The 21,124-nt window shown below is 41.3% G+C and overlaps 1 protein-coding gene across 2 annotated transcripts in view; it reads right to left on the bottom strand.

The window, feature by feature from the left end:
- The window catches only part of PPP1R1A (protein phosphatase 1 regulatory inhibitor subunit 1A), a 151,618-nt gene that overhangs the window by 39,226 nt on the left and 91,268 nt on the right, over positions 1-21,124 (bottom strand). For both annotated transcript variants that reach the window (XM_066593859.1, XM_066593851.1), the window contains exon 2: positions 16,141-16,201. In XM_066593859.1, coding sequence (XP_066449956.1) covers positions 16,141-16,201 — 61 coding nt within the window. The remainder of the gene's footprint in view (positions 1-16,140; positions 16,202-21,124) is intronic.

Raw genomic sequence — 21,124 nt, forward strand, 5'->3', positions numbered from 1 at the left:
CCACATGGCTAGCTAATCCCGTGATTAGCGGCCGCATGCGTATTTGCCGCGGCAAAATACCGCATGGAATTTCCGTGGCAAATCCGCCCCATGTGAACCCAGCCTAAGTTACTGCACTGTGTATGAGGTTGTATCAGTTCTGCGTATAGTAGAAGCCGTCTCCTCAACATAATCTTAATGTGTATTCATACGAGTGAGAAAATCAATGTATTTCAATGTACGTTTTTTCTCTTGCAGCATCGCAAAATCGCAGCATGTTCAATTTTTGTACAAGCCGCACACAAGAATAGATCATGCAGTTGTGCGGTCTTCCCCACGTTGCACAGTACATGCGATGTGAGTCACGCCCGAGAATGACTAGCTGTCTCCATGTGTATGCACCCTTATCTGGACGGGATCAGAACAGCTTTCACAATCTGCACAGACAACCCCTGATAGAAGCCTACTGTTCAATTAACCATAACCCAACATTCTGAAACAGCTATTTATACAAATCTGAATTGCAAATGTGGAAATGAATACACATTCAGATGAACATAAACTGAATCCCCTAATAAAGAGGTTTCGTTCGCCTTCACCCCTGCTGTATGTGACTTTAGCTCCCCCTTCACCTTATGTCACGGCTTTTTCAAATTTATTCATTCATTAATGACCAGATGAGCAGTTAATTAAAAGACATCACAGAAAGTTCAATTTACAGGGTAAGTTATCTAAAAAAGGCCTAATTAAAATAATTATACTAATTCTGACAACTTCTTGGAATACATCTTGTTTCTCTATACCTGCATTGTGCCTGGAATCCCCAGATAAAAGCTTAAAACCACTGGAGCTGATGTCTGACTCATTAAAGGGGTTAGCCCACAACCTAAAGCGCTGCGGAATAGGTTGGTGCTATTATTTATTAAAGGGATAGGGGATAACTTTATGATTGGTTGTGGTCTCACGACTGAGACTCCCACCAATCCTGAGAATGGGGATCTCCTCTCCCCCTCTTCTCGTCACTGCAGGGTTGCTTTTCCCTCCTGCAGTGATGTCATGGACTACTTGCCATACATGCCAGGCTACCCTTCCATCTACTTCAATGACGAGCTCTTTGTACTCGACTATCTCCAGCAGTCCCATTGAAAATGAATGTGGTACTATACATGTGCGGCTGTTGCTCCATTCAATCTCCTCCTCACTGTGGGGAGTGCAGTAAGCCTGTAGTGAGGAGGAGAGGGGGACGGGACCACCATTCTCGGGATCAGCTGGGTCTCAGCGGTGAGATCCCTACTAATCATTAAGTTGTCCTTTATCCTCTTGCTGCTAGGGTCTACAATCAGGTGCAGAGTTTTGTAACCTCAGTATTCAAAGGCAATTAAGAGAAGCTTCAGGTCCGACTGTCCAGGATTCCACTGAACCACCTGCATGAGCCAACATCTGCCATGAGTTTTGGCCAAGTGCGGTTAAAAATAATGCCGTTGCATTGCATGATGTAGCATGGATCTGTCAATGACTTTACTGCAATTAGGTCGTTTGCTGTGGCATTTAGCTTGGACTTTCTTCTTGACTTATGGCCCAAAGGAACAGGAGTGAGCGCTTCCCTGAGGGTCCCCAGCATCATTAGTCTGGTCAGGGTGCCCACTAGCTGGTTTGCTGCAAAAACTGACCATCGAGACCAATAAAGGTCTGGACCAGGTTGGGGTTCCCCTCCTGGCCCAATCTTATTCCCCACAGAGTGCACCCCCTCCCTACAGCCTTGCACCTTGTAAAACTATTATGTTAGGTGAGAGTCATCCCATTCTATCTGATCACTATCATGAGTGCCAATTTCAATCACCATGACAATGATTTCAATGTCCCCTTATAGGCAAAAAAAGCTACATCACAAAAACCAACATGGCCCCATAATACCATAACTCATGGAAGATGCTATGTTTCCATTAATGATGAATGTGCAACAGAAGAATACTATAAACTTCATCAACCCTTTAGCCATTGTCATCACATACATATTACAGAACAATGTCTTATAATAATCATATAGATCTCTCATCTCTGCAAGTGAAACTGTGTAAATCCATAAAACCGGCAGCTGCAAAATTACAAAATTCCCATTGCCCCCTGGCTGCAGCTGCAGTTTAGAGCGGCCTGCAGAGGGGTAATAGGCCATGTCTGTGGAAATTGGGAATTCTGCACCTGCTTGCTCAGAGAATGTACATGTCTCCGGTTCTTAAAAGTCATATTTACTAAAAACTTTTGATATAATAGTGATGAATGTGGACTCAGTAGACTGAAAGCCAATAGCACGAACACGCTCGCTCGCTGTATCCCTATGGCATATACTGTAAATTCTAATATTTACTGATATATCTGTATCAAAATCGGCTTCTCCGAGACTTTACCTAACTCCCATTACCATTTTATATATAGAGACGGGTAATGCTTTCCAATCAATAAAGGATTAGTATGGGTTGAAGGGAAGACATTACTGTACTGTATGTTCAGCATTTTTAAGAAAAGTCAAGTTGTCATCTGTATGTTGTATTTTTATAGAAGCATTGATGGTATCGCTTTGTATCAGCACATTTGGCTCTTTCGCTCCGCCGCTGCAAATAACTCCCATTATGTAATTACAAGACGTCCACATAATACAGTAATATTATAGGAGTTGTGCAGTGCATCTTGGGAGAAGTTTATTTTACCAGAACATCAATGAAGACAAACAGCAGAGGAGCAGTTGGTGTGAGCTTGATCTCAGGGATATCAGACTGATTAGATTAATCCCTTTATAGGAGAAATCCCACTTTTCAATGAACACAAAGCTCCATCTGTAGCAACAAGATGCCAAGTAAATTATTCCTTTCATGACAACAGAACCATCGAAAACCCAAAGCATGTCCATTTATTGGGAGCACGTCGGCATGCCAAGAGGGAGATTATGCCAATGATGTATCTAGTCAACAGAGGATTAGACTAGTTACATTGTATCAAACGGTCAGATGTGAACATTACTGAGTCTCTATTGGTTATTTTGGTTTATATGTGCATTGGAGAATGTTTCCATTCACTGACTGCAGGCAGAGATCTTAAAAATGATGAGGAATTGAAATGCATGTAGCAGAACTTTTAATTATGCAATTATTAAAGAGGTTGTACCATAATTTACTTTTTTCACCTATCCATAGAACAGGTGAGTCAGGAACGCTATCGTTTCCCCTTAGGGAGAGCATCTAGAAAGTGTGTGAGACTTACACAGGCTCCTCTGGGTAATATGCAAATTATTAGAATAGGTGATAGATGTCTGATCAGCGTTGGTGTCACCACTGAGACCACCACCCATACTGTTAATGCATCTGAGATGGTGGTGGTCAACTTACCACATCTGAGGCCTCTAGATGTGGCCATTCAATCTATTTAAGGGCCCCACATTACATGCAATGTTCCCATGGGGGTGGGTGCATTCTCCTACTCACTATAATGGAGGAACTTGTGCTTTGGTTGCCATCACACCTCTGCACATAGAGACCCAGGGGCACTGCAGTCAGTGAGCTTAAATGGGTATTCTTATCTCTGACTTTTAGGGCATATCCATAGGATATGCCCCCAAAAATCTGATGGATGCAGATTCCACCTCAGAGACCCACATCAATCTCAAGAACTGGCACCCCTAACCTTGTCCTAGTTGTATGCGATAGCATAGGATGGCCCATTTGGCTGTTTCTGTAATCCTAACCATTCTTGGCTATTTCCTCAACTCCCGTAAAGTGAATGAGAGTTATGGAAACAACGTAGCATAGCAAATAATACTGTTCCTGCAGCTCCTGAATTATGGAAACAGTGTAACTTGCCATGTTATGCTGTTTCCATAATTCCCATTAACTTCCATGAGAATTATGGAAACAGCCTAAGACAATCCACTTGGCTGTTTTTGTACTCCTGACCACCCTGGCCACCTTGTAAAAAGGAGTATTTTTATTGTATCTGTCTCTTTGTCTGTCTTAAAAGGGACTGTATCATCAGAAGATGACCTATTGTATAAATCAAGTTTTTATGGTAAATATATTTTATAAGATTTTTTTTTGTTATATTCGATGTTGTGATCTATATTTTTAATCACTCTAATATCCTGCCGTTTTTATACCAGCACAGAGCCTGAGAGTCTGACACTTCCTATTCTGTAGAGAAAACTTTTCAGCAGTCATCTCATTATCATCACAGACAGGTGACATGTATATATAGACAACACAGGACCCACTGTTCACGATAGGTGATGGTCACAGCTCACCTCCTTCCCCTCCCTGCACAATGACCATTGCACCGGTTATGAAACATGTCTAGAACACTCTCCCATATACGTCAATGGGCCCATCCTGTCCATTCTGTCTTTGGTCTGCTGTAAAGAACTGCATATCTCTGAATGCTGTTAACCACAGCTCAAGCAAGATTGCTGTCCATAGCTATATACAGACAACAGAATAAAAAAATCCACAATCAGAAAATAATAAAAGATTGGTAAAATTGGATATTTTGTAATTATTAGTAAAAAAAAAAAATCTAGGCGATACATTTGCCTTAAAGGGTCTGTAAGTCCTTATTACTGGCAGACACAGGTGCACCAAGTATGTCAGCCAGATTTAATACACTGATTTCCTCTTCTACCCCAGTAATTAGACATGATTCAATTAAAAATGACGCTCATTTAGTAACAAATGTCAGGCATGCAGGTGCAAGCCCCGTCCTCCACTCACATATACAGTCACAGCTCCGGCAGCGCCAATATCACACGCTTTGCCATCATTCCCGGATGTTATAACGTGAGCAGTGTTTATAGATAAAGGGAAATGGATGATACTTTGTTTGCAAGTTCATGCTGCTGCCAGATCCAGTCTCAACCTACACCGCTCAAGTTCACAGACAATTAAGATTTCAGCATAAATTGCTGTAGAATTATCATATCCACACTCCGCTGCTTTCTCAGCCGCAGGTATGAAGACGGCATAGGGCATCTAAGGTCATTCTTGTAGCTTGCTCCATGCCCTGTCAAGACCAGCTCTACCGATGCATACAACTGTCAAGCTGTGGAGGACTTGCAAATGTGCGTAACCTCTGCACTGCTGAAGCTGACTGCATGGCCCCTGGCTAGTATAGTAGAAGGATATTTCTACCTAATTACCCGACACTGGGCAAAGGTAGCAGTGCGGAGCTTGTTACTAGGATAAAAATCCTCGTTAAAGGAGTTGTGCCAACATATAAAGTTTGATAAGGGTTATCTTTATATGTTGACTAATTCCACTATTGGGACTCCCATTGATACAGAGAACTGGGGTCTCAAATATTCCTGCATGAATGGAGCCTAAGATGTATATCTCTGCCGCCACTGTATTCATTTCAATGAAAATGCCATAGATTGTCAAGCACTCATAAAAATGTGGCACGCATGCACATCCTCACTTCTATTCATGGACTCTGTTCTGGGGTCAGTAGGGGTCTCAGAGGTCATACCCCACCATGTCATCACAGCAGTGTATGGACTGTATAGACTTTCTATGGAGCCCCTACAGTGTTTCAAGCAGTGACAGAAACAGTCAAATGGGCATAATGCTCAGATGAGCACTTCTGCCCATTGGGTGAGGGTCTTAGCAGCTGGTCCTCCACCAATCAAGACTTTTGACATGTCACAAGTTTATAACATTTAGTTAAACTTTAATTACTGTTTAAATGCAAAGTTCCATAACTCGTTAAATATACTTTGCATTGCGAATTAGTTTGCCATCAGTGATTGAAAACAGTTGTGCTTCCATTCACAGGTCACAAGCTTGCTCACATCTTGTCCTACTCTCAGCTGAAGCTCTGTAAAGCCATGTTCACATCTGTCTCATATACTCCGCTAGAATCCTTCATTGCAGAATATGTCCTTCTTTTTACTGTATACAGTGCTATTTGTTTGCTGAACCAGACAAATCTCATAAATTCTATTCAAGTTTCACCGGCTCAAAAACAACTGTACAGTTGACGTTATCATACTGTATATTAAAGGAACACTCCAGGTTAAAACTAAAGCCTAATAGGCAATGAATCATAGAATTGGTAGGGATCTCCAGGGTCATCGGGTTTAATCCCCAGCTGAGGATCGCTAAATCATCCCAGACAGATGTCTGTCCAGCCTTTGTTTGAAGACTTCCAATGAAGGAAAGCTCACCACCTGCCATGGCAACCTGTTCCACTCATTGATCACCCTCACTGTCAGAAAGTTTTTTCTAATATCTAATCTGTGTCTTCTCCCTTTCAGTTTCATCCCATTGCTTCTAGTCTTTCCTTGTACAAATAAGAATAGGGCTGATCCCTCTGTGGTGGTTTCACATCTGCTCCCCGAATGGATGATGCGCAGATGTGAAACCATCCTCTCTGTGCTATTGGTCTGACACTCAATCTGCATTGTTGCTACTGCAACTAATAATTATAAGGATGCGTTCACACGAGCGCATAAACGGCGCGTTTTTGCGCCCCATCGTATATACGTGACCATCTGAGGCGTTGGTTTCGAATGTATTCGTTCGCACGGGCGATTTTACGGCGCGTAAAAACGGCAACCCGAAAAAAAACGAAACATACGCGACCGAAATACGCGCCAACGCATATTCGATGGCCGAAAAGATAGTTTGCAAGGTAGGAACAAACGATAATACGCTTTCTAGCTCTGGTCATGATCGCCGAAAAACGTTCTTTCCGGCGATTAAACGCTGCGCACGTGGGAACATAAATACGCCTACGCTCGTGTGACCGCACCCTAAGTGTGGTGAGTGACCTATACTTGAGGAAAAGATAAATGACATATCAAATCAGCTAATATTAATTAACCTATATTTGGACAAATAGTTCAACTATTGTGGACTTTACCGCTACTTGAAAGTCTGTCCTTTCAGTTTGAACTAAATGAATAACATTTACATTTTAATCAATGCTAAAATAAATTATTCTAGGAAGTGCTACTACCCTAGGAATAATTGGATGCCTGCCAAGCTCTTAACAAAGTCTTCTCATGTCATGTCTGACCGCTTCATAATAATGAGAGCAAAGTAAAGTCTGTGACTGAGGATCTAATGGTTATAAAGAAACCATTTTCATAGTATTCTTTTTTGCAATGCTGGTTGCCTAATATAGAACTTATGATGGAATTGGTTTCAATACAAGTTCACAGAAAAAATGGGATCAGGTACTATAAATTCCAGTGATTTCCCACCCGCAGGCACAGGCTGGTTAATCAGGTCTCAGTTGCTTTATAGACAGGATATAGGTTGACAGCGTTGAAGAGTCGCACGAGGATATTACAAGTGCATTTTAGTGTCTATAATATGGATTAATGTTTCACCTTCTTCTGTATGACATCCAGGGGAGTAAAGCTATATCTGTCAGTGAGCAATTTGGATTAAGCCAGAAGTGGCAATGTGCATGTGCCAATTCCGAAAATGTGGTGGATGCACAGTGAGTGGAACACATCGTGTCTCCATCTCAAGGCTTATCGATCAAGAGCCAAAGGGCATGTTTTAAGATGATAGAGTGGAGAGAGCTCAGACCAGTCCCGAAAATGAAATGACCAATGGGGCCGTTAGAGATGATTTGCAAGAAACATTACGGCTAGAATTGTCTACATGTTCCATATCTTTGGGTGAGATTGGTTTACTATGCTAATTTTAGGTGACAGTTTTCCCTTAAAGATACTTTCTGGGACTATGATATTCATGGTCTATCCTCTGGACAGGGCATTTATATGAGATTGGTGGAGGTCCAACTTCGAACCTGCCAATCGGTGGACAGGTTACCAGGCACAGTGCTGCTCTTTTGGCTTCGGCTATACTTGGTATAGCCACTCAGTCCCCTTTACTTGAAAGGGACTGAGCTGCAATATTAGGCATAACCACTACCAAATATACAGCACTAGGCCTGGGAAACAATGAAGTGGATGCAGTGCTTGATGGATCATCACAATTTATTCAGTCAGGGTATTAGCAAGGGGGTCTGGGAGACTGACTCCAAATAATCTGCTGTCATGAGGAGTTTTGAAAAACGTCGGTAAGCTAGGTGCTCTCCTTAAGAAGAAGCAATACCCTTCCTGACCTAGGGCTACTTTTCCACAGCCAAAATGCATGTGCGTTGCAGCGAGGCAGTATTTTGAGTATAAGGCCCAATATCCACGGGCTCTGCGGAATCCGGAGTGAGCATTCCACTTTGGATTCCGCCGCAATAAGCCTCCATAGCATGCTATGATAAGAAGCTCCTTCATGTCCAAGAGCGGAAACCAATTGCGGTCTCCACTTGTGGATAAGAAATCACAGCATACTCCATTCTGCTGCGGTTCCCGCATAGACAGCTTCCATTGGAGTCAATGAAAGCCGTCCGATCCGTCCGTAGCTCATCTGTAATTGACATTACGGACGGACCGTGGATTCTCCAGAAAAGCACGAGTTTGAAAAAGAATCGAAAAAAATCTTCCGCACACATCCACAGTACAGAAAAAAGACCAGGACAGCTAAGCAGGGTTCTCGGTCGCGGGCAGGGTCAGATTCCACTGCGGGCTCCCACATGTGGAATCAGTCCTGCCCGTGGACATGAGGCCTAATTGATTAGAATGAACTTATTGATAAAGCCCCCACAAGATTGATTTCAGTACACCTCCTGATTACTAATGGTGCGCTAAATATTGTAAATCCTGATTCTGCTTACAATTACCCACAACCGGCTGCTGTATATCGTATATTATCAATTCTTCCAAAAATAGCCATGTGAAAAATAAATCCTGAAGATCTGCACTGGGGACAGGAATGATGAGACAATGAGGCTCACTGAAGATTATATTAATATGACTACACATTTTTCATTATGAATGAAAATCGCATTGAGAGTTCTTGATCTGGAGCTTACAATGTATAATTAGGTCACCGCGCACAAGCAGATTGTACCAGAAAGACAAGACTGTATTGACTACAACAGAATGGAACATGCATATAAGGAGATCCAGAGTCCTATAGCAAACTGAAATAAAAAGAGGGAGTTTTCTGAAGGGCAAGATGAACATTTAGCTAATTATAACATTTCTAACCATTTTTACAAAGCACAGCCTGCCAGGTTTTGACCTTTACAGTAGAAAACTTAAAGTCTAATTGGAGAAAAGTAAAATCCAAGTCTAGAAATGCTTCTGGACATAAACAATTATATATTTTTAATAAGCTCTCTGCCCAATATTGGTATATAAAATAATACCCAGCATCGCAACAAATACTGTAGGCAAAAGAAGCTTACTAATTGTCCATCACCATGGTGGAGAAAGTGGACTGGTGGACAACCGTGCATGCTTAAATTTACCATGGTGGAGGGAATGCAGGCAGTGATGTACTAGAGAAGTCTGTAGGGTCTTCGGACCTTGCTTTCGTTTTTCGAAGAGTTAGAAATTATTACTACTGTATGACATTTCTGTGTGGGCACTACTATATTGGCACTACCACACATGGACACAAGTAAGTGTAGACATTCTACAAAACACAATGGTTTCAACCTTTTGACATCTCTTAACCTAGTAAATAAGGAATTTTACGGATGAGCAATATCTATCGAGGCTAAATTGGGCATTTGAAGCAAAAATTCAATAGGATAGCCTCCAAACATCTATCGTGAATGTGAGAAAAAAGTGGAGGAACCTTAAAATTATGTTCTCCAGGAGCTAAAAATGGAGTATGCTTGTTTCATGATCAGATGACAACTTAGAAGACTGATGCAAAAAGGATTTGGTGATTAGCGCAAGCACATCAATATTTGTGCATAGTCCAGCATGTCAGAGATTGAGGCACAGGCTTCGAAACGTGTCATTTACTGCTGCACAATAAAAAGTCAGGTTAATCTCTTGGCTCTATGATTCTTGAAAGCGTTGTGTTGAACCCCAGTGTTTTTTGGCTTCTGTCTTCCAAAGATCCAACATAGTGCCTGATATGTCTCAGATTCCACTAAAATGATGCACCAATAGAACTCATGATCGGCATCTGCGCCGGCTATACAGCGTGCAATAAGTACGTGCTAAAACTAGATAAACAAGCCAGGTTAACAAAGTTGATAGTGTCATTATGTAGTCTAAGTCAACGTTGGTTAACATACTGTAGCTGTGTGACTCTTTAAATTACATTTATGTTACTTAAACATCATATCTGAATATTCAAAAGTAGGACAACCAATCAGAATCCATTATCAGATTAGAAAGTAAAAGTAATAATAGAATTGGTTGATATTGTTTTTTTTTTCTTTTTATTGTCTTAGTGTTTATTAATATGACTCATAGTCATTGTCAATTGGGTATTTAACAAGTTTTTAATAAATATTAGTACTAACCAATGTCTGATTGCGAAAGCCATAGAAATGGGAAGGTCTGGGAAAAAAAATTTTGGGAAAAAAAAACTTTTTTTCCCCAGTTTTTTTTTTACAAAAGGCATTTTTTTCCAGAACAATTGGGAAAAAAAGTGTGTAGAATATGTTATTTCCCAATGATAAATAATATATCTATGACATGGTATTCAAACTATGTAACATAAAAAAATGGCTTTGGAAAAAACTGTTTTTCCCCCAATTTTTCAGTTTTTTTTTCCCAGGCCTTCCCATCTCTAGATCATAGACAAACTGTAAAATTGACTTTAATATATGCATAGTTTCAGATTGGGATTCCATGGATCCACCAGAGGAAATTATTTTGAAGGCCAATCCCTCTTCTATGCAGAACATATGTACATCCACTTTCAATTGCGTTGTATACTTTGTTGTTATCCCTGCACACACAAGACATATCATTTGTTAATCAACCTATTAGAAACAGTTGATAGTGGTAAGTGATTGGCACAAAAGACAGCTTCAAGTAGGGTTGTCTTTTGTTGGCCCTTTGAAGCCCCTTTTTGTCATATTTCAGGCCCACAGGAGAATCTTCTAATATTCTGCTGAGCCAGTTTAACACTTGATATACTGTATGTAAAATGTTTCCATCGACTGTACATGAATTGACTAATTTAAAAAACTCTGGATGATAAATGTAAAATAGTCTTAATATCCATCTTCTTATTCGCATCTAGATCTATCCTGCTGTATAGACGTTTCACAGCTTTACTGCCAAATGTCAAATTACTTCTATTATTGAGGATGTCATATGTTAATATAGGTTTCCGCATGGATCTCTGAAAATATATGTAAGTATTCAATTAATTACCATTGCGAAAGATTAATTTAGTAGGTTTCATTACTAATTGAAGACTCCATTACTTTCTAGAAATGTATCAGGAGGTTCATTATTTCATTATGATTTCTCAAGGGTTTTACTTATGGTAGAAGTCAGAAGATGGCCTATCATGGAATATTGAATCAGCGACTTACATAACTCCATAATAGAGCATGCTGGAGTTTTTGCTACGGAGGGCTGTATAGCTTTTTTTTCAGTTGGAGTTATATTTGTTGGGCCTTTCTAAGAACATCGATAAATTCTGAATGTTTGTGAAGTCTGGCATTCATGTCTTTTGGGAAAATATTGCATAGAGTAATGTCTACAGGTAAACTTCCCTTATCTTCAGATACATAACTTAAAGCTCCTGGCCCCCAATAAAAAATCTCTTAACAGAGACACCAACTACCATGTGCAATTTTTAATGATGATGTCTTCTTGTGAGGCAGGGAGACCTTTGAGACTCTTTAGGTGCCAGGGTCTAAATGCCAAGGCTACGTCTGCACCCCATGTCCCTCAGCTGCTTAATTGTGGTCCCTAAAGACAGTGACAGAAGAAACCAGAAGAACTGATTACATCTGCAAGTCTATGTACATATACTCTAGAGATGAGCGAGTATACTCAGTAAGGCACATTACTCGAGCGAGTAGTGCCTTAACCGAGTATCTCCCCACTTGTCTCTAAAGATTCGGGGGCGGCGGGGGAGAGCGGGGAGGAACGGAGGAGAGATCTCTCTCTCCCTCTCTCCCACCCGCTCCCCGCCGCAACTCACCTGTCACCCGCGCCGCCCCCCGAATCTTTAAAGACGAGCGGGGAGATACTCGGCTAAGGCACTACTCGCTCGAGTAATGTGCCTTAGCGAGTATACTCGCTCATCTCTACTATACTCTAATGGAGTCCATAATGCGGATAAGCAAAAGTGTTCATTAGCCACATTGTTTAATTCGGACACATATAATTTAGCAATGGAAACAAACTTGTTTTACAATGCTGATTGGTCAACAAGTGGTTGTTTTAGACCAAACAATTCACTGCTGTAAACACTAATTTCTACCCTTCACCAACCAGGTCAAGCAGAATATACCATCTTGCCATTCGCCTTTAGCACTCCCTAAAATGAAATCAACTCAAGAAGACTTGAAGAACAAAACAGAGCCAATTAGAAGAAGCAGATGCTACGATTAACCCCTCATAACTGGTACCCCCAGTAAGGATCTGCAAGGAGACCAATATCAAATATGGGTCATACACTGATAAAGAGTTAAGAAAAGATTTCCCCTTAAGTAATGACATAGTTATGTTTACAAATTAAGGTGTTTTTTGCCTTCCAACCATTCAAGCATCCTTGAATGCGAAAGGGGTGAAACAGGTGGCCTTATTAGTGAGATAGAAAGGAGGGCAATTAGTTCAACTTTACAAAGCAGGTACACCTGAGGCATACCGGGGAATTCTGGGTTTGTATTAACCTTTTAATAGTACTGCCTTATAACTGCAATACACAAGGGCTCAAGTATAAAAACTAGTAGATAAGCCGAACTGAGGCTTATGCATGAAATGCCCAATGTTTCATAAGTAATAACTCATTAAATTCAGTTCTACAAGTCTGGTATATAACATCTATACAGGTAAAAATAAAAACTGAAAACATTGGAACTAATCAGCATGTTTAACGTCTATGGAGGTAAAAATAACCTGAGAACATTGGAACTAATCAGGTTGTCTTATTTTGTGCATTTGATGTAGACGTTGAACAAGCATCTCCAATTTCTTCTTAAAGGGAATCTGTCAATGGGATAGCCTGTACAATTCAGGACATCTAACAGAAAAACAAGCCAGTAGATGCTCCTTTTTAGAATGTGAGCCCTCTATACAAATGGGCATCCCACTTGTCTAAATGGGCAAGCAAGCCTATGTAGCGATATTCACAGTACATTAAATAGAGTTCCAGGACCTGTGCAGCCAATTAGAGATGCTTAATTTTACATAGATGTACAATTCTTGCAATATTCCATATGGATGTTTAAGGATGGATTTCCACGCTGCATTAACTGCATGTGCCCGAAACCTCACACTCCCCGGTGACCAATGGCTGCACGATGGGCTTGCGCCTCGTAGATACCCTGAGTTAAAGAGGTCTGGTGAAGTTGACATTGTGTACTTAAAAGTTCTTACCTTTCACTTATATTCTCTCGCTTTCCCTGGTTGAACTTGATAGTTAACTTTGTGCATGTCAATTTGACATTTTCTTAACATAACTTGCCTTCTATCTATCTATCTATCTATCTATCTATCTATCTATCTATCTCATATCTATCTATCTATCTATCTATCTATCTATCTATCTATCTATCTATCTATCTATCTATCTATCTATCTATCTATCTATCTCATATCTATCTATCTATCTCATATCTATCTATCTATCTCATATCTATCTATCTATCCCATATCTATCTATCCCATATCTATCTATCCCATATCTATCTATCTCATATCTATCTATCTATCTATCTATCTATCTATCTATCTATCTATCTATCTATCTATATAAAGGTGAAAGCCATCACTGACCGACTCACTCACTGACTGACTCACCACTAATTCTCTAACTTCCTAGTCTTGTACAAACATGACATTTGGCACGACCATTCTTTAGCTCCTAAATAGGAAAAGTAAAGGGGTCACAACTCGATTATTCAATACTAAGGGCAAAAGTAAGTGCACTCTTATGTAATGTAAATTCCTGCTGTCGTACAAAAGTGAAATTTGGCACGAGCTTTCTTTAGGCCATAAATAGGAAAAGCAAAGGGATTGCAACTCAATTATTTCATGCTAATTGGAAAAGTAACTGCACCCCTATGTAATATAAATTCCCGGTGTCATACAAACAGGAAATTTGGCAAGAGCATTCTTTAGGTCCTAAATAGGATAAGTAAGGTCTAAAATAAGAAAAGTAAAGGGGTCACAACTCGATTATTCAATGCTAATTGCAAAAGTAAGTGCACCCCTATGTAATGTAACTTCCCGGTGTTGTACAAGCATGAAATTTGGCACAAGCATTCTTTAGGTCTTATATAGGAAAAGTAAAGGGGTCACATCTTGATTATTCAATACTAAGTGCAAAAGTAAGTGACCCTCTATGTAATGTAACTTCCCGGTGTTGTACAAGCGTGAAATTTGGTGTGAGCATTCTTTAGGTCCTAAGTGAGGAGAGTGAGAGAGGTGGCACAATCTGCAGAGGGACATCAGCACATGCAGCCTGAGGAGAATCTAATGCTCCTCTATGTGTATACATATTTTATTCCTTGGTTCCTCTAAAGTCACCACAACTTCATAAAAGTTTCCGTGCGAACAACAGGTAAACAACTGTTCCCTAAAAAAGGCAGCTGGACAGGGATAATGCTGTTAGTTGATGTTGAGGGCTTCAAACCATGAAAAAACAATATACAGTATGCTCTTTCTTATATGTACGCCACATTAATTAGTAGAAATATATAGGATTATGCTACAGTCGTTCACATCTCAGCCATAGAACTATATCAACTCTTTGTATTTGTATTGGATTTGAAAAGTCCTAAATAGGATTTCTATATAGAGGAACATATAAATGGATTTTTACATAGGTATTTCAAGCAGGTAACATCTTTCATTCTTATGTATATGTAGTGTCCCAGTACTGTCACTGCATGCTCCCTTGGAGACTCTATGTATATGCCTGTAAATGCATTATGCACTTTATTATTGTTCGAAACCTTGAAGGGGGTGGCTTAAGTGAAGTCTAGTTTAGTGAGAGATAAAACAGCCCAGTATTTCAGCTTACCACACTTCAGCCAATTTAGCATCCAGCTGTGGGAGGAGACAAGTTCATAAAAGTTCCTGCATTTATTTCGAAGTTTCCATTTCAGTCTATAGGAGAGTAGTGTAGTGCAAACAAGTTAAGCTTGTTTAGGGATCAGTAACTCACAGCCAACTTCAAGGTTCATGTCATTGATGGACAAATCGTTTGTGAAGTCTGCAGACTCCATTGCCATGATGAAAACCCACAATAGGCATTACAGAGCTAAAGAAAGGCTACAGACTCCAGGTCTATGGTATAACAACCCACAATAGGGAGCAAGCACTACAGCTACCACCATCAGGACTGGACTTTGATTAGATTATTAATAATTGTGCACTACACTATACTACCATACCAGGAAACAGAGACCAGTCCTTTACCATCACCCCATATTTCCCTTTTTGAGTAGCTGGTTGGGGAGTGACTTGCACGATAATGGCCACCATCGGGCAAAGAATCATCTGTCCCAATTATCGTCCCCATCCCGTTTTACCACATATGCTGAACCAAAGTTTCCAATAGATATCAATAGACATTGAAATAAAGCATCTAGCCTCTTATATTTCTTGTAGTCTGGCATAAAATAATATTCTCAGATGATATCTGGCGTTTTACATACAATATGTAATCCACACTTGTGTGGTGCGCTCTGAATTCAAGCATATGCCAAGCATATCTTGCCATGTTTATGTAGGCAGTGCCAGTTATAGTCATATAGCCATCAGTATTTACAGTCAATTATTGCCAAAAGGAGCAAAACATTCATACAGCCAAATACATACAATATCACTTGATATAAAGCACCAGCTGATCCCCAATAAGACTCCAATTTAGAAATAATGTGATAGACAATGAGATGGAGAAGTGTGGTTTCCTATATTTAAAGGGCCACCAGACACAGGCCATCAGTATGAGGCTATGCTGACGGTATTGAAAATATGTATGAAAATTAACATTTTGTAACATAAATCTATAATTGTAAATAGAATGTATTGATGTCATCTGAATTCTTTGTAGAAAAAAACATTAAACCTAAATTTAGTAAATAAACCGTTTTTGCTGATATGACGATTACCTGGTGAAGACTGGTCGCTGCTCAGGACAAGTGTGGCCGGAGTAGGTCTACGTCTCCGGATCTATTGATTGAAAAGAAAATACATTTGTTATTGTATGCTGAATTTACAATATGATAAATATACCAATACTAGAAATACATTGCATTTACTGTGCTGCTGTTGTTCAATTAACTAAGGTGCTGTATACTAATGGTGATTGCAGAGTAAGGTTAATTGGCTTTAGGATTCTTTAGCTGAAGGGTTCATTGGTTTTACCATTCACTTAGTTGAACATTCTTTACATTCCTGAATAAAGCCCCATTTACATGGGGCGAAATGTTGGGCAAATGATGCCCGACACTCATCCCAGTGATGCTCGCTCCTGTGCGCTTAGACAGGAGCGAGTAATGTTGGCATCGGTCACAGCGCTGCCGGCATGGAGGTGGAGCGTGCCGGAGAGCGTTCTCCCCCCAGCCAAGTCTATTCACAGTAAGCAGACAGTTGTTCAAAGTGACAAACTGCTGTTTACATTGAACGACACATCGTTCAGTTTTCTGCATACATAAACTGAACAATTCTGAGCAATGTGTTTACACAGGACAATTATCACAGGAATCTGAACCATTCTGAACAATAATCGTCTTGTGTAAAAGGGCCATAAGATATTTGTACTTAGTAGACTCTCCCTAGAGAGAAGAGGCCTCACCCCACAAGTGAGGACAGAATGACTATAGAGTTGCCATCCATGATAGTCTAGTATCAACCTTTAGGGTTGACAGATGAATCAGCACAACTCAGATTGTTGGCTGATGAGTATGATATTGTATAGCTTTTCCAAATGATGTTTAAATACTATTTGTATATCCTGTTATATGTTATTTAGCTCGGCAGTGAGTAAACATAAGTAGGTTGTCTTCCTCAGTGGCTAACCCTGTTTCTGTCCCAGGGTGTCAGGTCTTGAACCTGGGACCTCCTGTGCTCTGGACGGTGTCTCTCCCCAGTGAGCTATTCAGCTTGATGGACAAGCTCCTCTGCTGAACCTAGCCTTCTTTCATGCTTCTGTTCAACTAGTTCCTGCCTCCCTGTCCTCACTCTGCCTTGCTTCTAATCAGACTCATTATAAAGCCTGCCCTTGTCACTGCACCAGCACGTGATTATTGTGCTCTACAGCTGTGATCTAGCACCTCTACTTTTTCTGCACTACAAGCAACCTGAGACTCCCCAATAACGACCCCTGGTTTTCCTCCTGACAATGCTACCTGCCTCCTCTATCTATACTGTGACCTGAGACTTCCCGATAACGACTCCTGGCTTTCTTTCCGACAATGCTACCCGCCTCCTCCATCTCTACCACGACCTGAGGCTTTCTGATAATGACTCCTGGCTTTCTTTACGATAATGCTACCCACCTCCTCCATCTCTACCACGACCTGAGGCTTTCTGATAACGACTCCTGGCTTTCTTTCCAACAATGCTACCCACGGCTCCTCCATCTGTACTGTGACCTGAGACTTCCCGGTAACAACTCCTGGCTATCCTGACTACTTTCCAGTGTCCTGTATGGCTACTAAACCGGCGGCTCTTATCAAATGCTGGAAGGTGCTACACAGGGAGGTAATTCAGTCCCTGCAAATAAATTGGTAAGTTTGGCACCATAATTATACTTACTTTAACTACACATTGTGCATATAAAATACTCAGAATATTTTTCTATATATGAAACAGGGCATCCAGTTTGAGCAGATCACACCAATAAAAGGATTATCCTGGATTAGAAAAACATGGCTACTTTCTTCTCAAAATAGCAGCAATCTTTGTCCATGGCTTGTGTTTGCTATTGCAGCTCAGCTCTATTGAAGTGAATGTAACAGAGTAGAAACACATCATAGAATCTGTGAACATTTGTGCTGTTTTTGGAAATAAGTAGCCATGTTTCTACAATTCTGGACAATCCCTTTAAGTTCTTATTCATACATGGGAGGAACCCCCAAAAAATGAGACTGGGAATAAGTGCTCAATCAGTCTCAGCGGCTAATAAAGTGTTATCCAAAAATACAAAAGAATTTATATAAGTGTCGGAAGAGGAATTCCCCTCTCATCGCCTATCCAAAAGACTTTTCCTCTGCAGATACCACAGATAGAAGAACAGATTATTTATTAATCCATTCCAATCATTCAATAGCTGAGAGCTGCCTCTGATTGGTCCCTGCACTCAGCCAATCAGAAGCAGCACTCACTCACCCTTTCATGAATCCATGAATGGGTGAGTGAGAGCTGCCTCTGATTGGTGAGGGCTGTGACCAATCACAGGCAGCCCATTCAGCAGGCGGGGATTTAAAATACTACAGAGAGCACTTTAGGAGAACGGCCGGACGCGGCTGAACTCCGGCTGCAGGAAAAAGGTGAGTATAGTTTTTTTTAATTTTTACACATTTTCTAGATGGTTTTCAGGGAAGGGCTTATATTTAAAGCCCTTCCCCGAAAATTCATCCAGCGCTTGCCAGCAGCCCATTGCTTTCAATGGAGCCGGCTGTATTGCCGGCTCCATTGACTTCAATGGGAGAACATTGTTCTTCTCTGCCACAGTTGTGGCACAGCTGTGGCAGAGGAGAACAATCTTAGTATATGTTCTCAATGGGGTCGGCGCTGCTGCTGCCTGTCCCATTGAGCGCATATATAGAACACAACGATTCGCAGAACGCAGATAGGCGCGTTCTGCGAATCGTTGTGTCCTATAATTTATCGCACATCCGCATAAAAAACGGACATGTGCCTGCTTCCATTGGGATGCATTGGTTCTATAGATCTGCAGATCGCAAGCGCGTCTGCAGATCGGACCAATAAACGCTCGTGTGACCAAGCCCTTAATATGCAAGCGTAAATTATATTTATCATTTTTAGTGCTTAGATGCTACACTCAGTCTCTGACCTCAGTGGAGTTCACAATCTCATTTTGCTATTTGGACATTAAGGCCAGTTCAATAGAAAGACTATTACATTTTTCAACATGCCGTCATTTTGATGAGCTGGAGAAAATATACAACTCTATGCAATTATTGCCTCTGCCCAGATTTGGACTTAAGCCCTTTGTGTTTAAGGGTATGGTCATATGGAGAGGAAATGGTGTGGAAAATCTGCATCATTTCTGCATCAAAAAGCATGTCAAAATCTGAACCATTCCTGCAAATTTTGAGGGAGATTTTGGTGAGGAACTGCAGCTGGCTTCACCTCTTATACTGAATGGATGAAATCCACTGCAAATATGCACCAAAATGGGCATCCAAATCCACATAATTTGGAAATTACATGGATTTTGCTACAGATTTTCCAATGTAAAATCACAGAAAATGGCCATATACGCTTACCAATGTACTAATAGAAGATAGGGCAGGTAAAAACACCATCTCCCTCAACATGCAGACAGCCAAAGTGTTTTTTACCTGCCCTTCTATCTTCTGTTAGTACATTGGTAAGTATATGGCCGTTTTCTGTGATTTTACAGATTTTTTTTTCTGTGACTCCTTTGAATACTAGTGTAGGGACTCACAAGAGAACGAGGACTCTTGACGTGGGTCGTGAGCTTATGTATGCCAATACCTTGTGTTTATCAATATTTTTGTAACAAGCAATGTGGCTTTAAATGCTGGGGCAGCTTAAGGTGTCAGTGCCAGTGTGATGCACTTCGGAGGTGCAGGGCAATTGAAATATGGTGTTAAAAATAGGCTGTAAGGGCTTAGTCAGACGGGCGTTTTTTGCCGCGATTTGCGCATGCGCATGCGTCCGGCGATTTTTTAAAACCATTGCTTTGCAATGGTATCGGACACATGAGCGCTTTTTATGCGCTCGTCCGATAAATTATAGAACAAAAAATCGCAGATCGCACCTATCTGCGATCTGCGATTCCTGTTCGCTTCTGTATATGCGCTCAATGGGGCCGGCGGCAGCAGCGCCGGCCCCACTGAGAACATACAGAAGACAAATCATTCTTCTCTGCCACAGCTGGAACAGCTGTGGCAGAGAAGAACGATGTTTGCCCATTGAATTCAATGGAGCGGCAATACAGCCGCTCCATTGAAAGCAATGGGCTGCCGGCGTGCGCGGGGTGAATTGTCGGGAAGGGGTTAAATATATAAACCCTTCCCTGCAATTCATCCTAAAATGTGTTAAAATAAAAAAAAATTGTATACTCACCTTTCCGCTGCAGCGGGAGTCCAGCCGCGGCCGCTGTCAGTTCTCCTGAACTGCTTCTTGGCACTATTCAGCCGGCGGGGCTTTAAAATCCCCGCCTGCTGAATGATCTGCCTCTGATTGGTCACAGCCTGACCAATCAGAGGCTGAAAACACTCACACACTCATTCATGAATTCATGAATGGGTGAGTGACTGCTGCCTCTCAGCGCTGAGCCAATCAGGGGCAGGTCTGACTCACATCCATTCATGAATTCATGAATGGGTGTGAGTGAGGCATGCCTCTGATTGGCTCAGCGCTGAGCCAATCAGGGGGCAGGTCTGACTCACACCCCCTTCACACCCACTGCAGGACGGCCGCTCGGAGCTCCGGCTGCAGGCAGGTGAGCATACAATTTTTTTTTATTTTTACACATTTTAGGATGAATTGCAGGTAAGGGCTTATATATTTAAGCCCTTACCGACAATTCATCCCGGGCTCGCCCGCAGCGCATTGCTTTCAATGGAGACGGCTGTATTGCCGTCTCCATTGAATGCAATGCGCTGGACAGCTCCGGCCCGTTTCTAATGAAACGCGGCTAGGAGCAGATTTTCGGGCGATTTGCGGGCGACTTGCGCGCACCGGTCACGCGATTTGCGGATGCGCATCCGTCATGCGATCCGCAAATCGCGCGAAAAAACGCCCGTCTGACTAAGGCCTAAGCCTGCATGGTACACTACACATATCAGTTGTCCTGACACCCTCTATATATCTTATCTATGTGCAAGTATAGTACTAAGAAACCGCTCCCCATTAGACATATGAATGGTTATTCAT

Source organism: Eleutherodactylus coqui, chromosome 1 (genome assembly GCF_035609145.1).
Source record: "Eleutherodactylus coqui strain aEleCoq1 chromosome 1, aEleCoq1.hap1, whole genome shotgun sequence".
NCBI classification, from domain to species: Eukaryota; Metazoa; Chordata; class Amphibia; order Anura; family Eleutherodactylidae; genus Eleutherodactylus; species Eleutherodactylus coqui.